General features: G+C 46.9%; 1 protein-coding gene across 2 annotated transcripts in view; it reads left to right on the top strand.

The window, feature by feature from the left end:
* LOC310749629 (tropomodulin-3) overlaps nucleotides 1-16,179 on the top strand; it is a 58,277-nt gene that overhangs the window by 18,145 nt on the left and 23,953 nt on the right. For both annotated transcript variants that reach the window (XM_083586914.1, XM_083586915.1), the window contains exons 2-3: nucleotides 163-368; nucleotides 3,483-3,639. In XM_083586914.1, the coding sequence (XP_083443040.1) occupies nucleotides 243-368; nucleotides 3,483-3,639 (283 nt within the window). In that variant the 5' untranslated portion in view covers nucleotides 163-242. The remainder of the gene's footprint in view (nucleotides 1-162; nucleotides 369-3,482; nucleotides 3,640-16,179) is intronic.

Below are 16,179 nucleotides of genomic sequence, written 5' to 3'. Positions count from 1 at the left end.
GGACATGCCTAAATCGCTCGTTGCCTGTAGTTTATATTCTGCCATTGCAGTTGGAATGGCTGCTATTCACCATCCGAACTCTCTTGAACTGCCTTCTGTTTGCACACACCGCTACAGTGCAAAATGCCCTTGTTGATGAGTTCTTTGTCCCTCTTTCCACAGTTCCGGTTAAAAATAAAACCCAGGTTGCCAGCCTTGCCGTACACTTGACAAAGCTGCTTATCCCCTCACAAGCTGAAGTGATGGCTCTCCCCTTCCGAAAAGACTTGGACAAATACAAGGACCTCGATGAGGATGAAATCCTGGGCAAGTTATCGGAAGAAGAGTTGAAACAACTGGAAACGGTCCTGGATGATCTGGATCCAGAGGTGTGTTTTGGGTCAGCGGGACGATTCCCTCTGTTTAAAAAAGTGCTTATCCTGCTTTCTCTTGTACAAACATTCAGGGTAGCTAATGCTGCAAGAGAGTGCAAAAAACAGTGGCTTGACACCACAAGAAGCCTGAATGGAATGAGTCCATGTGTTAGTGCTGTTGCACGAACTGCAAGTCCCAGTAATAATAATAATGATGATGATGATGATTTATTATTTATACCCTGCCCATCTGGCTGGGTTTCCCCAGCCACTCTGGGCGGCTTCCAACAAAACACTAAAATACAATAACCTATTAAACATTAAAAGCTTCCCTAAACAGGGCTGCCTTTAGATGTCTTCTAAAAGTTTGGTAGTTATTTTTCTCTTTGACATCTGGTGGGAGGGCGTTCCACAGGGCGGGTGCCACTACCAAGAAGGCCCTCTGCCTAGTTCCCTGTAACTTGGCTTCTCGCAGTGAGGGAACCGCCAGAAGGCCCTCGGCGCTGGACCTCAGTGTCCAGGCAGAACGATGGAGGTGGAGACACTCCTTCAGGTATCCTGGGCAGAGGCCGTTTAGGGCCTTAAAGGTCAGCACCAACACTTTGAATTGTGCTCGGAAACATACTGGGAGCAAGTGTAGGTCTTTCAAGACTGGTGTTATATGGTCTCGGTGACCGCTCCCAGTCACCAGTCTAGCTGCCGCATTCTGGATTAATTGTAGTTTCTGGGTCACCTTCAAAGGTAGCCCCACATAGAGCGCATTGCAGTAGTCCAAGTGGGAGATAACTAGAGCATGCACCACTCTGGCAAGACAGTCCACAGGCAGGTAGGGTCTCAGCCTGCGTGCCAGGTGGAGCTGGTAGACAGCTGCCCTGGACACAGAATTGACCTGTGCCTCCATGGACAGCTGTGAGTCCAAAATAACTCCCAGGCTGCGTACTTGGTCCTTCAGGGGCACAGTTACCCCATTCAGGACCAGGGAGTCCTCCACACCTGCCTGCCTCCTGTCCCCCAAAAACAGTATTTCTGTCTTGTCAGGATTCAGCCTCAATCTGTTAGCCGCCATCTATCCTCCAACCACCTCCAGACACTCAGTGACAAGAGTGCAAACATATTTTCAATGGAAAGCAAATCCTAGGGAAACCTGGGGCATCTTGGCTGTTGCTGGATTCTCAGCTTCCATCAGCCCCAGGCAGCATGGCCAGTGGTCAGGGATAAGTGCCATGTGGACAACCCTCAAATGCTCATCTGGTCCAGCATTTCACAGTGGCCAACCAGATGCCTATGGGAAGTCTTTAAGCAGAGCATGAATGCTACCGTGCTCTCCCCACTTCGTGATTCCCAGCAACCTGTATACAGAAATGGAGGTAGAGCAGGGTTTCCTAAATTTGGGTATCCAGCTAATTTTTGTACTACAATTCCCATCATCCCGACCACTGGTCCTACTAGCTAGGGATGATGGGAGTTGTAGTCCAACAACAGTTTGGAGATACAAGTTTGGGAGAAACTGAAGTACAGCATGGTGAGAGCGACATCTGGATGGCCACATCTGGAACGGCACGTGCCTTGGGTGTGCAGGCGCAATGGATTTTAAGCTATAAACGTTAACAGGTGTGGATTCCAGGGGAAAAAGTCAGCAGATTGTGTGCTGCAACATCATCTCTGGTTCACTCTCCACACGTAGCACTCTTTTCACACCCAGAAATGGCCTGTCCGTGAGCAAGAAATAGGGTGCTCGCAGAATGGATCTGGTTCAGTAGAAAAATGCCAAAATAAAAACAGTTTTGTTTCAGAATAAATCCAGCACAAAATATTATACATGTATGCACATTGCAGCCTAGGACCCTTGTACCTACAGGACTGCCTCTCCTGGTATGTCCCGCTGAGGACCTTAAGATCCACAAATAGCAACACCCTAGAGGTCCCAGGCCCTAAGGAGGTCAGATTAGCCTCAACCAGGGCCAGGACCTTTTCAACACTGGCTCCGGCCTGGTGGAGCGCTCTGTCTCATGAGACCAGGGCCCAGCGGGATCTGATTTCTTTCCACAGGGCCTGTAAGACAAAGGTGTTCCGCCTAGCCTTTGACTTTGAATCAGCCTGATCCCCTCCCTCTTTTTCCTTTTCCTTCTGTGATGGAACCCCTATTTCGGGACTTCCCTAGCTTTTCTAGAAGGGATGCGGGTAGCGCTGTGGGTTAAACCACAGAGCCTAGGGCTTGCCGATCAGAAGGTCGGCGGCTCGAATCCCTGTGACGGGGTGAGCTCCCGTTGCTCGGTCCCTGCTCCTGCCAACCTAGCAGTTCGAAAGCACACCAGTGCAAGTATATAAATAGGTACCGCTCCGGCAGGAAGGTAAACGGCATTTCCGTGCGCTGTTCTGGTTCGCCAGAAGCAGCTTAGTCATGCTGGCCACATGACCCAGAAGCTGTACGCCGGCTCCCTCGGCCAATAAAGCGAGATGAGTGCCGCAACCCCAGAGTCGGTCACGACTGGACCTAATGGTCAGGGGTCCCTTTACCTTTACCTTTACTGGCTTTTCTGGCCCACGTAGGACCAGTCTGGATAGTTGGCCTTCGTGAAGATTTGACGTTTTCTCCCCCCAAGTTTTTGATCTGGGCTTCCACTGAAATGAAGCTGCATTTTAAGTTGTACTTTAATCCTGTTTTTAAGTTGTATTTTGGTCAATTGTTTTTATACGTGATGTTAACCGCCCTGAGCCCGGTCTTGGCCAGGGAGGGCGGGGTATAAATAAAATAAAATAAAATAATTAATATCAGCATCGGGATGTATCCCAGTCCCTGCCAAGTGGAAGAGAGCCTTACTTGTGTGTGCACAGGGAGGGATCTAAAAGTACGTGCACCAAAAGTAGGATGTGATGAATAAATGCAGATATTATCATTGTGTTAGATCTGTCCTCAAACTTGCAAGTCTCATCCTGTCCCAGGAGATAGGGCTGATGCAAGGAAACATGATAGTGGTGATGGTTCTGTTCCCGAGACAGGACCCGGGAGGATTTGGCCTTTTCAACCCCTTCCTAAGATACCTGCGTGTATTTTAATGGACCGCTTCCGCGGTTTGTTGTTTTTTGACGAATAAGAGCGGTAGAAGCCTTGTCGTTTTCGTTTTGCAGAATGCACTGTTGCCCGCAGGGTTCCGGCAAAAGGACCAGACGTCCAAAAAGCCCTCCGGTGCTTTCGACAGGGAGAAACTCCTTTCGTATCTGGAGAAGCAAGCGCTGGAGCATAAAGACGTTGAAGATTTTGTCCCGTTCACGGGAGAAAAGAAAGGTAAGGGCGCCTCACCCCAGCCACACCTCCACACCAGGCACAATGGTTTGCGCAAACTCGCCCTGAGAGCTAACTGGTGTGAGTTTACTTCTTCACCTTTCTCCTTGCTTCTGCTGTAACTGGTAATGCTTGGCTTGGCAGTTTTACGTAAAGATCCAGTTTGTTTATTTATATATTTAAAGTAAATTTATTTATTAGGTTTTGCAAATTAAAATTTTGCAATCACGTATCAACATACAATATAAAAACAAGAATCCTCAGAATCTCCTGGACTTCCCCCTGCATCTTTTATAATAATCCAAAACTTTCGCATCTCCATTATATCCCAAATTCACCATTAAACTACAAGTGTTTTGCCAATCCTACTAACGATTTTAGCTGTCTACAATGGTTTTTAAGATAGATTATAAATCCCCCCCTTATTAAAATTTTGGTCTTCCTGATTTCTTTATTATTATTATTATTTTATTTTCCAATACAATATTTTATTGGTTTTTCCATATTACATCACAATATAAATAAACCAAAGCCATCACACCCCCTCCCCACCCCCATATATCCATCAATCAAACCTAATATTCTTTTGTCCCTCCCCCTGCTTCCTTCCGCCCCCACTCAATTTCCTCTACATCTTGAGATTACATTTATCTTTGCATTTACAATCTTCTCAAATCTTCTATATATTTTTATTATCTTTCCTTACTAATTTACCTTCCCTCAGATACTTTACATTTCTGATTCTTCCGGTCATTTTAGCCATTTCGGCATAGTCCATCAACTTGACCTGCCATTCTTCTCTGGTAGGAACTTTATCTTCTTTCCATCTCTGGGCTAGTAGCATCCGTGCAGCTGTACTCACGTACGTAAATAGTATTTTCTGTTTCTTTGGGATTTCGGCACCTAGAAGTCCTAAAAGAAAGGCCTCTGGGTTTTGTTTTGTTTTTAGAAAAAAATATTTTAAACATTTGTAAAGATCCAGTTTAAACCTTATAGCCCCGTCTGTCTTCCGAGGAATGAGACGAAGGACCTACTATGTAACAGAGAGGCAGTAGTGTGTGTGTGTTGACTCCTTCACATGTATGAACTGGGCCTCAGATGTGCACTTGCCTGCATGAATTTGAGGTCCTCGGAAAATTCTGCATTTCAGTATTGAAGCGGAGAGGGCTGCTTCTCCAAAATGAATAGAGCACTCCCCTGTCGTAAGCGGTTGCTAAAACTTGAAAGTCTCACCCTGTCCCAGCTGTTGGTGAACATACAATGAGCCACTGTTGTTGGTGGAGAGGGCTGATGCAAGAAAACTTTCTTTCGCGGAATGACATTTAGAAAGAAAATAGAGATTTCATCCACGTAACAATGGGAGCTTTGTGGCAAAAAGCACTGTGACCATCAAGAAGGCATGCAAACAATTGTTGTCTGCTGCAAGCGTACAGCTCGAGGACCCAGAAGGGTTGGGAAATTGATTCCCTACTTCAGAGGTGGTGAGGTTGGGCCAAGCGGGAGTCCTAAATTGACCTGCAAGCCTGTTTTCCAGAAGCCACACCCATCTGCCCTATATATTTGCTGTCAGGTGTAAGCAGTGCCAGATGTAGGTATAAGCTAAACAATCTATAGCGTATGGCCCCACTCTCTTGGCCCCCCCCCAAAAAAAATAAAGGAGGAAAAACCTGGATATACATTTCCAAAATATAAGTTCAACAATCACTTGGATAAAATACATTTTGTTACGTGCAAATGGCTTTAGATACCTATTAGGTCCATAAAGTACCATATAGCATATATTCAACACAAAAAACAGTGACAATTTGTTGTTGACAAACGACAGCTGGACATATAAAGGGCCCCATTACCTTCAGTAGCTCAGGGCCTCATCAAACCTAAATCCGTCCCTGGGTGTAAGGCAGATAAAGAAAGATGTGACTCCTTGCCAGAAGCAGGCTTTGCAGGCACTGGTAAAGGAAGTGTGGTTTTGCAGCTGACCGTCAGTGCTTGCAAACCGTTCTTCGTTTGCCCACTTGATTTGATTCATCTGATTTCACCTGCCTGAGAACCCCAAGCCTTTGTGGCTTGACGTCTACTTGGCCAGTTTTGGCTTCCTATGCTACCTTGGTCAAATCACTGAGGGTGTATTTAGACTCAACTAGAATGGAAATCAGGGGATGCTGGTGGCGCTGTGGTCTAAACCACAGAACCTAGGGCTTGCTGATCAGAAGGTTGGTGGTTCGAATCCCTGCGACGGGGTGAGCTCCCGTTGCTCGGTCCCAGCCCCTGCCCACCTGGCAGTTCAAAAGCATGTCAAAGTGCAAGTAGATAAATAGGTACCGCTCCGGCGGGAAGGTAAACGGCCTTTCCGTGCGCTGCTCTGGTTCTCTAGAGGCGGCTTAGCCATGCTGGCCACATGACCCGGAGGCTGTCTGCGGACAAATGCCGGCTGCCTCGGCCTATAGAGCGAGATGAGCGCCGCAACCCCAGAGTTGTCCGCAACTGGACCTAATGGTCAGGGGTACCTTTACCTTTAGAATGGAAATCACCTATGGACATCCACAAGGCGATGAAGTGCATTTTGCACTGATTACCTTGTTTTGCAACCCAGGATTGCTCAGCCAAAAGCCAGTCCATTGTAAGCCAACAGTGGGTTCCTAGACTTTTCCCTTGCACAGCCCAGTCGAAAACTGCTGAAGGTCATGAAGAACCACTTAACGTTTCTTCTGCCTGTTGTAGCAAATGCAGTGTAAATGCTATATGATTCTCTATTGCCTCTGTTATTTCAGATCTGTTGTATTTTATTGCATTACAATTCCATGTAATTCAATTAGCTACCAGATGTTGTGTTTGATTTTGGCACAGCTTCTTTTTTTTTCTTGCACAAGTATGTGAAATAAATTGATTGAACTGATTGCATTTATATCATGCCTTTCCTCCAAGGAGCTCAAGGTGGTTCTCCCTCTCCTCAGTTAATCCCCACAGCAACCCTGTGAGGTAGGTTAGACAGAGAGGACGTGACTGGCCCAGTGTCACCCAATGAGTGTCATGGCTGCATGGGGATTTGAACCCTGGTCTCCCAGGTCCTAGCCCAACATTCTAACCACTGCACCACAATGGCTCTCTATGATTTCTGATACATAAATGCATCATGTTCGTCTTAGCCTTGATTCCATTCAGTTTTTTGTATCAGAGCTGGAGTCTGCCAGTGTCTAGAAAACCATATTTTTCCCACCTGGGTTTGTACACACTTCAGTGATACTCAGCACACATAACCATTCTGATACTCTTATGCCAAGCTGTTGGGTGTGGAAGTGTTTTGATATGTGCATTCCCTCCCCCCCCCCAAAAAAATCACTCCACCATGTGATCTCCTTAACTAAATGAAATGTTCCCAGATTATCAGCAGAAACACTCCTGTGGCCCTTGCAAGCTCAAGTGCAGATGTGTCCTTTCGACAACGTTTGTGTTGGTGCGTGTCGAGCGAGAGGAATCTCGAAAAGCTCTCACTTGGCTCTATGCCTGTATAGTTATGTCATTGTTTCCAAAGGCTGTGCAGAGTTTTGCCCTCGCAGTGACTGAACAATGAGCTTGAGTTTTGAGCACATTTGCTCATTACCTGGAAAGGAATCTCGGAAGTTTTCTCAGAACAGAAATAAGGGTGGGTCTGAGCAAGACGAGACTCGCTGGGAGCTCCAGTGAGACCAAGTTTGCATTTGTGTGAGGGTCTCTTGTTGTCATTGATTGCACGAGGGAGCAGCTAAACTGTGGCACTGATCACAGTGTTTAAAAGGGAAGAACACAGCAGTGTTTAAATTTGGGTCGGTTATGGGGACTCCCTCAGCCTCAGCCAACACAGCCAATGGTCTGTGGGGAGTTGCCGTCCGGTGACTCTCACACTCCTTATCTTTGAGTACTTCAAAAGTTCTTCAAAGCTGTGTGAGAAAGTTTCTGTATATGTGTTTTGGCCAAAGTGCACCCCTGGAGCTGCAATGGAAGGGAAATAGTGCTCCAGTGGCTCAGGACCGCCATACCTCAAGGACCGCCTCTTTCCATATGAACCTACCCGGACCCTGAGATCACCTTCTGTGGCCCTTCTTCGTGTTCCGCCTCCTTGAGAGGTCCAGAGGGTGGCAACACGAGAACAGGGCCTTCTCTGCAGTGGCTCCCCGTTTGTGGAATGCTCTCTCCCTGGAGAAGTTCGCCTGGCGCCTTCATTATACACCCTTAGGCACCAGGCAAAAACGTTCCTTTTTAACCAGGCCTTTGGTTGATCTGTTTGACATCCTATACCCTTTTAAAATGTGGCTCTTTTCTTCAGGGGGTGTTATTGGGTTGTTGTTTTTATTCTGATTATATATGTTGTGATCTTTTCTTTGAACTGCCCAGAGACCTCCAGGTATAGGGTGGTTAAAAGGTAAAAGGACCCTTGACCATTAGGTCCAGTTGTGGCTGACTCTGGGGTTGCGGCGCTCATTTCGCTTTATTAGCTCAGGGAGTCGGCGTACAGCTTCCGGGTCATGTGGCCAGCATGACTAAGCCGCTTCTGGCGAACCAGAGCAGTGCACGGAAATGCCGTTTACCTTCCCGCCAGGGCGGTACCTATTTATCTACTTGCACTTTGTCGTGCTTTTGAACTGCTAGGTTGGCAGGAGCAGGGACCGAGCAACGGGAGCTCACCCCGTTGGGGGGATTTGAACCGCCGACCTTCTGATCGGCAAGTCCTAGGCTCTGTGGTTTAGACCACAACGCCACCCTCGTCTCTTATACATTGGTATATAAATTCAATAAATAATAATAAGGCCATTGCCTGGCCGTCCAGGCTTCCTCTGTCACAAGTATGCTATTATTCATAGTCTACATCTACTCTCAGAGGCGGTGTTGAACTACAGGTAGATGAGTTGTTAGCCTGGAGCAGCAGGGCTTTCCTTTACGTTCTCAAAGGAGTACCGTATTTTTCGCACCATAGAGCGCACCGGACCATAGGGCGCACCTAGTTTTTAGATGGGGAAATCAATAAAAAAAGATCTCCCCCCCCCCCAGCCCCAAAGAGCAGTGTACAGGCTGCCCACAACCTCTCCCTGCCGGAGTGGTTGCGCGCGGCTATGTTACAAGCCAAGGCAGCCAGCGGGATGGATCCTGCTGGCTGCTTTGGCTTCCTCTTTAGCCCCATGCAACCTCTCCCTCCCGGGAGAAGCTGCGCAGGGCTAAAGAAGCCATAGCCCCGTGCAGCCTCTCCCTGCTGTTGGGGTTGTGCGCGGCTATGGCACAAGCCTGCATTCGCTCCATGGGACGCACACACATTTCCCCTCAATTTTTGGAGGGGAAAAACTGCGTCCAATGGAGCGAAAAATATGGTACGTTTATGGCTGTTCTGCAGAGTCTGCCATGGGGAATCCAGGTTAGGTGCTCACAGTGAATTTTGGATAAGTACCCATTTTGTGCTTTTCATGGAGATTTCATCGCCTGTGTAGTGTTGCGGCCTTTGCAGAACCCAGAATGCTTTGCAGCTGCGGGAGAAGGCTGAGCCGCCTCAATTCTTAACGTGCAGCTCTGCAGTGCTAGGTTTAATAATGGGAACAAATGGACAGGAAAGGCACAAGAATGGGAACTGGCAGCTTTTCCCCTGGAAAAAAACCAGGAGGGAGGTGCTTTTCCCCAGTTGCGCGCTTGCCGTGTTGCCGAGGGGGGTGGCAGCTTGCGCATTTTCGGCAGATTGCCTCAGAGCCCTCTTTTGTGGAGCCAATTCTGTTTTTAATAACTGGGTTCTTTTCCTGTTGCATACCATGAAGAATAATGCTAATCAGAAGGAACAGAAATGCAATTGTGAAGGCTATAGCAGGCAGAGAAAAGTAAAAGAGAAAAGGGAGCGTGTAATGTATATCCATTGCTTTCAGCTTTTTCAGACTTGCTATATAATTGGGGAGCATTCATAACTCTGTGGTAGAGCACTGTCCTTGTGTGCAGAAAGTCCCAAATTCAGTCCTCAGCATGGGAGGCAGTGATGGCCACTAACTTCAAAAGAGGGTGAGAGAATTTCTTAGAGGGGAAGGCTGTCAACGGCTGCTAGCTATGATGTTTTACCTCAGGGGTCAGCAACCTTTTCCAGCTGTGGGCCGGTCTACTGTCCCTCAGACCATGTGGTGGGCCGGACTACAGTGGTACCTTGGGTTATAGACGCTTCAGGTTACAGACGCTTCAGGTTACAGACTCCGCTAAATCACAAATAGTGCTTCAGATTAAGAACTTTGCTTCAGCATGAGAACAGAAATTGTGGTCCGGTGGCACAGCAGCAGCAGGAGGCCCCATTAGTAAAGTGGTGCTTCAGGTTAAGAACAGTTACAGGTCAAGAACAGACCTCCAGACGAATTAAGTTCTTAACCCGAGGTACCACTGTATATTTTTTTTGGGGGGGGGAATGAACAAATTCCTATGCCCCATAAATAACCCAGAGATGCATTTTAAATAAAAGGACACATTCTACTTGTGTAAAAACACCCTGATTCCTGGACCGTCCGCGGGCCAGATTGAGAAGGTGATTGGGCCACATCTGGCCCCTGGGGCTTAGTTTGCCTATCCCTATTCTACCTCCTCCATTGTCAAATGTCTTTCATGGCCAATTGCTGGGAATCGCAGGCAAGCAGAGGGCGGTTGTATTCATGCCCAGCTTGCAGGCTGCCCCCAAGGCATCTTGCTGGCTGCGGTGAGGACAGGATGCTGAACTAGGTGGACCAATGGCCTGATCTAGCAGCCTCATCCTATGTTGTTATCTGGAGGGCATCAGGTGGATAGATCTGTGGCAGGAGACAACTTCACATGTTCCCATGCGCTATCATATCCAACCAGCAGCATGAGGTCTGCTTTTAAATGTACGTGTTTACTTTTCAGCACTTGTTTTCCTATCATCTTTTTTTAAAAAAGAAGGCAGCAACCCATTAAAAACAACAACGCACCACTAAATAGTGATGTTGCCATTGGTGCAAACCACTATAGGCTGCGTAGTGGCCCAGTTATGTGTTCCAGTCTACCAGTTGAAGATGATGATATATACTCCATCGTTGATGAGATCATCCCTGTACATGGTACCTCAGGTTACATACGCTTCAGGTTACAGACTCCGCTAACCCAGAAATGGTACCTCAGGTTAAGAACTTTGCTTCAGGATGAGAACAGAAATCGTGCGGCGGCAGTGGGAGGCCCCATTAGCTAAAGTGGTGCTTCAGGTTAAGAACAGTTTCAGGTTAAGAACAGACCTCCAGAACGAATTAAGTTCTTAAACCGAGGTACCACTGTATATGAAGAAAGCAGCTCTCAAATAGTTGTGATAAATCTTCTGTCTCCCATTTTGGTTCCGAAAACTTTTGGTTCATAGGATCGAACCCATTCTCAGGCCTATTCAGAGCACACCCATTACAATTAATGGGCACCACTGGCTATTGTCCGTTGATTTCAATGTGCTTACTCTTAAGTAGGATTTAATAGGCTGCAACCTACAGGCCCTATTGTACATGGTGTCTTGGAGGCCTTGCAGAATCAAGTTCAATATCAGTCGTATTTTTTTTGACATGGACCTCTAAAGACTATAAAACGAGTCCAGGGCAAAAGTGGGTCTTGAGTCATCCCATCAGATCTACGTCCAAGTTTTCTGTGCCATAAAAACTCTGACCCTTTACTCTTCCATTGCTTGTAATATTGCTAAGATGGATTCCAGACATATTTGATTCCCCCCACCCAGTTTCATTTCCTTTTATCTTGAAGATCAGAGTTGGCTCTTGCCAAGACTTGTGACAACGTGAAAGTGAATTCAAGGAAAACAGAACCAGATGGTGATGAGCTGGAAAGGGAGGCTAGATACTGTTTGGCGAGATTCACTTTTCAGCAAAAGATGCTCCCCTTTCTTGCTTCATTATTATGCCTGTATCCCAGCCTTTCTCAGCCTTGGGTCCACAGATGATGTTGGACAACAACTCCCATCATTCCTGACCACTCGTCCTGCACGCTAGGGATAATGGGAGTTGCAGTCCAACAACATCTACAGACCCAAGATTGAGAAAGGCTGCTGTATCTTGTTCTCTGTCTTGTTTTTTAAAATATACAGAATCCACAACGTAAAATAAAAGCACTTGGTCCAAGTGAAATGGCTAGGAGAAGCAGCAATTACTTATCTATATTTACTTATAAGATTTCTGGCCTGCCCTCCATATTGTGTCAGGACGGGTTGCAGCACGGTAACCATACAGTAATTTTGAAAGATTAGAATTATTTTAAAAAGTCAAATTGTTCCAACCAAGTTGTTGTTGATGATGATAATAATTATTATATGTCACCCATCTGACTGAGCTGTGTCAGCCACTCTGGGTGGTTTCCTACAAATTAAAAACATGACTAAGTATCAAACATAATAAGTATAGATTCATCAAAAGGGATTGGTCCCACAAAACAAAATACCTTAACTCTCAAGTAAATAAATAAGTGTGTCTTCAGCGTATAGGGGAATATGCAGTGAAGATGCTTCTGTGAAGAGGGATTTCTACAAGTTAGGGGCTGCCGCAGAGAAAACCCTTTCCCATACCGCCATTCCCCACACTTATGGGAGTGGTGGAACTACTGACAGAGCCCCCTCCGATGACCTTGACACCCAAGAGGGTCTCTAGGGGTGGAGACAGGCTTTCAGAACCTTCTGGAGTCTCCTTCAGGGTCTGCAGAAGCCCTCAGAATCACAGCTTTTTCTGGGATCTGAAAGCCAAGAAGGGATGGAGCAGAGTATTGGTCCCAGAGCAAGGGAGTCCCATAATCTCGGTGCCTGGGTTGCCACTCTCTGTATGGTGGGCAAACACAGAGCAGGGGCCTTGACTATGGTCTGGAGGTATGGTCCAGTCTGCTCTAGTGAAGTGCCCTACAACTCCTATCATCCCTGACTATTGGTCATGGCAACTGGGGCTGATGGGAATTGAAGTTACAGGCTCCTCACTTCTGTTTTGATAGCTAATTGGTAGAATATGTGCTTTGCATGCAGACGGTTCAAGGCTTCATTCGACAGTAATGGGGATCAGGTAGCGAAGAGAAAGAAGACCCTTTCTGCCAGAAGAGCTGTTGCCAGTCAGAGTCTGCGATATTGGGCTAGGTGGACATTAGTCTGAGCTGGCTTACGGCTTCTTCTTAGGTTCCTGCACATCTCTCAATCCTCTAGCTCAAGGGTAGGGAAACTTCGGCCCTCCAGATGTTGCTGAACTACAACTCCCATCGCCATTGACCGTGCTTGCTGGGGATGATGGGAGTTGTAGTTCAGCAACGTTTGGCGAGCCAAAGGTTACCCACCCCTCCTCTGGGTTTTCCTGTTGCACAGGTTGGTTGCATCTATGTGGATTCACAACTTTCTCATACTGAACACATATATTCAGCTCCAGTGTTTGCTCTCATAGGAAGCAGCAAATTGGGATAGGAGTGCCATCTACTGAATTACTCAGAATGCCTTAGCAGAGAAATAATTCAAGTGCTGCTGTCAGGCATCCATCAGAGAGATGAATAGAATATCATTTATTACGGCCATAGGCCCATACAGGTAAAAACAACACATAAATAACAGCTTGTGCCGTAAGGAGAAAAAAAAGCAATCGCTAAAACACTACTATAACAATAAAATACTATAAAATGGAAAGGCATACTACGCCTTAATTAGCTTGTAGAGCTCCTTGGCGTCGCTTTTGGGAAAGGACAGCAACTAGGAACCTAGCCACCTTCAGGGTCGTGTGGGTATCCTTGTCCTGCAAGATTTGGGCAAGGTGGAATTTTGGTGGGGTACCCTCTAGTTTCTGTATGATTGATCCCAACAAATTTGCCCGTAGCACATTAAACAAGGGGCAAGTGAACATAATGTGCTGGAGCGACTCCGGCGACACCTTATCACATTCGCACACGGCGGGGGCTTGACCCTTTGAGAACCTATGTCTCAGGACATTGGAGGGAAAAACGTTAAACCTCGCTTTGGTGAAGGCCAGTCTATGTGCAACAGTCGAAAGGGAGGAGAGGTATGATGGAACGCAGTAAGTTAAAGTGATACCAATGTTCTGGGGCGAACAAACACCTCCCCCCAGCGTATAATTTCGCTGTAAATCGATGTCATCCAGTCTTTGGCGGATCAGTCTCTGAGCAGTGATTTGGTCTAGTTTTAGGGAATCTGAGGGAGAGATTCCATAACTCAGGAGTTTGGCATGAATTCTGCTAGTCCAAAGGCTGGAGAATTCATCTCGCCATAAGCATTGGGCAAGGTAATGGTTTGGTAATCTATGCCACAATGATAACCAGTAATTGAAGACTTGCTTCCACAGGCAAGTTTCTAGGGATGCGACCTTCAATTCTAGTCGCATGGCTGCGTTGCTTACGCACAGGGGGAGCATTAGGAGCCGACGTAGGAATTGGCTTTGCAGAGTCTCAAGGGGAGCAAGATCTGTCATCACGGCCCAGAGCGGGGCAGCATAAGCAAGCACGGCAACCACTTTTGCCTTGAACACCTTTAGGGCCGAGGGAACATGCAAAGCTCCGTCCGAAAAGAAGAATCGGAGGAGCGCATATGACAAGGTTTTGGCCTTATTAAGTAGGTGTTGAATGTGAGCTTTCCACCCCAAATTGTATTGAAAAATGACTCCTAGGTATTGAAATTTTAGGACTTGCTCTATTTTTGCCCCACCAAGCTTCCATTTGTATAATCTCCAGCTTCTGGAGAAGATCAGGATCTTGGACTTGGCATGGTTGATGGTTAATTGATTGAGTTGACAATACGTGGCAAAGATCTTCAGAGCTCTGGTTAGTCCAACACGTGTATAGGATAGAATTACCGCGTCGTCCGCATATAAAAGGAGTGGGCAGCGGTAATCCGCTAGTCTAGGCGCGTGTGTACTTGGAGATGAGTTGACTAGGGGTGCTCGCATGTCGCTGATGAATAGGTTGAATAGGCAGGGAGCCAATATACATCCTTGGCGCACTCCCTTGTTTATTGGTATCGAGTTTGTAAGGTCGCCCGCTGGAGTGAATCTCACTCTGGCAAGGGTACCTTCGTGGAGCTGGCTTATGAGCCATAAGAGTCTTCTATCAATGCCCTGTTTCGCAAGTTTCTCCCAAAGAATATTTCTAGGAACGCTGTCAAAGGCTGCCTTTAGATCTAAGAAGGCAGCACAGAGGTAGCCCCGGGGGGGGGAGGAGTACTTCCGTGCCAGATGATAAAGAACTATCGCATGATCGGTTGTAGAGCGTTTAGTTCTGAACCCTGCTTGTTCATGGCCAATCTGGTTAGTCTCATCTACCCATCGCAATAATTTAGTCATCAAAAAGCTGGCATAAATTTTCCCTATAATCGAAAGGAGGCTGATGTTACGGTAGTTTTCCGGCTCCGTTGGAGAACCTTTTTTATGAATTGGTACAATAATGGCCTCCTTCCATGTTTTGGGGATGAGACCGGAAGCGTTGATTGCATCGAAGGTTTTGGCCAAGATGCCGGCCCACCATTGTGGGTGTAGTTTGATGGCTTCAGCAGGGATCAGGTCGGGCCCAGGGGCTTTGCCCGGTTTCAGCTGAGCTATTAACTTGGCTATTTCATCAGGATCGGTGGGAGGCCAAATAGGTAGGTGGGTAAACAGGTGCATCAGATGGTCGGAGGGAGCATCTGCCTGTGAGAAGCATTTCTTCAGGAACCGTTCCCATGTCGGTGCAGAGATGACTGTCCTTGGGGAATTCCTCCCCCTTCTGTTAATCAAAGACCAGAATTCCCTGGATCTGTGTGGTTTTGAAGCAGTAATCAGAGCCTGCCAACGATTATGTTGCCACTCACGCTTGGCAATTATCTGCGTGCATTTGTAAACTTGCTTGGCTTGTGCATAGCTAGCTGGCAGAGTAGATGCATCAGAGGTCTTGTATGCATTATATATAGCACGGAGGCGCTGTCTTGCTTGTTTGCACTGAGAATTATACCAGGGAGCACCGTGAGTATACTCGTTTCGATTTAAATTTTTGGGTGGTAACCTGAAGAAGGACGTAAGATCAGTCATATGATGGTAGAAGCGCTTCAATACTATGCTATGCTCGTCTGAGGCAGAGCCTATGTTGGGATAGGGCCCGAGGATTTCTTTTTGAAAGAATTCCAGGTACTTTTGAGCCTGTGTCTCCGACCATTTGATTCCTCTTACTTGGAAAGATTCGTTGGTTACCATCTGAGTCGCATGTCTATGAGCCTCCGGCTGCCAGTTCAGGGAAAGCTTAGCAACAAGGGGAAGGTGATCACTAAATTGTACATTCTCGATCTTAAAAGTGGAAATACGCTTAAATAGATCCCTAGAGACCAACAGGTAATCGAGGACGCTGTTTGATTTAACGCTCAGGTGGGTGAAATCCCCTGGAATATCGGGGAGGCATGTGCCATTTAAGGGGACCAAATTCAAACGGATGGCCATTTGATAGAGGAGTACTCCAGCCTCGTTTACTCTGTGGTCCTTAGAAGTTCTCTTCATGATGTGTTCCAGGTCATAATTATCAAGGTTTGGGGTAACCCACCATTTGGCTTTGGTCAAC

This window comes from Podarcis filfolensis (assembly GCF_964270895.1).
Source record: "Podarcis filfolensis genome assembly, chromosome: 14".
Classification (NCBI taxonomy): Eukaryota; Metazoa; Chordata; class Lepidosauria; order Squamata; family Lacertidae; genus Podarcis; species Podarcis filfolensis.
Note: the sequence above shows the minus strand (reverse complement) of the source record. Positions and strands in the feature narration are given on the sequence as shown.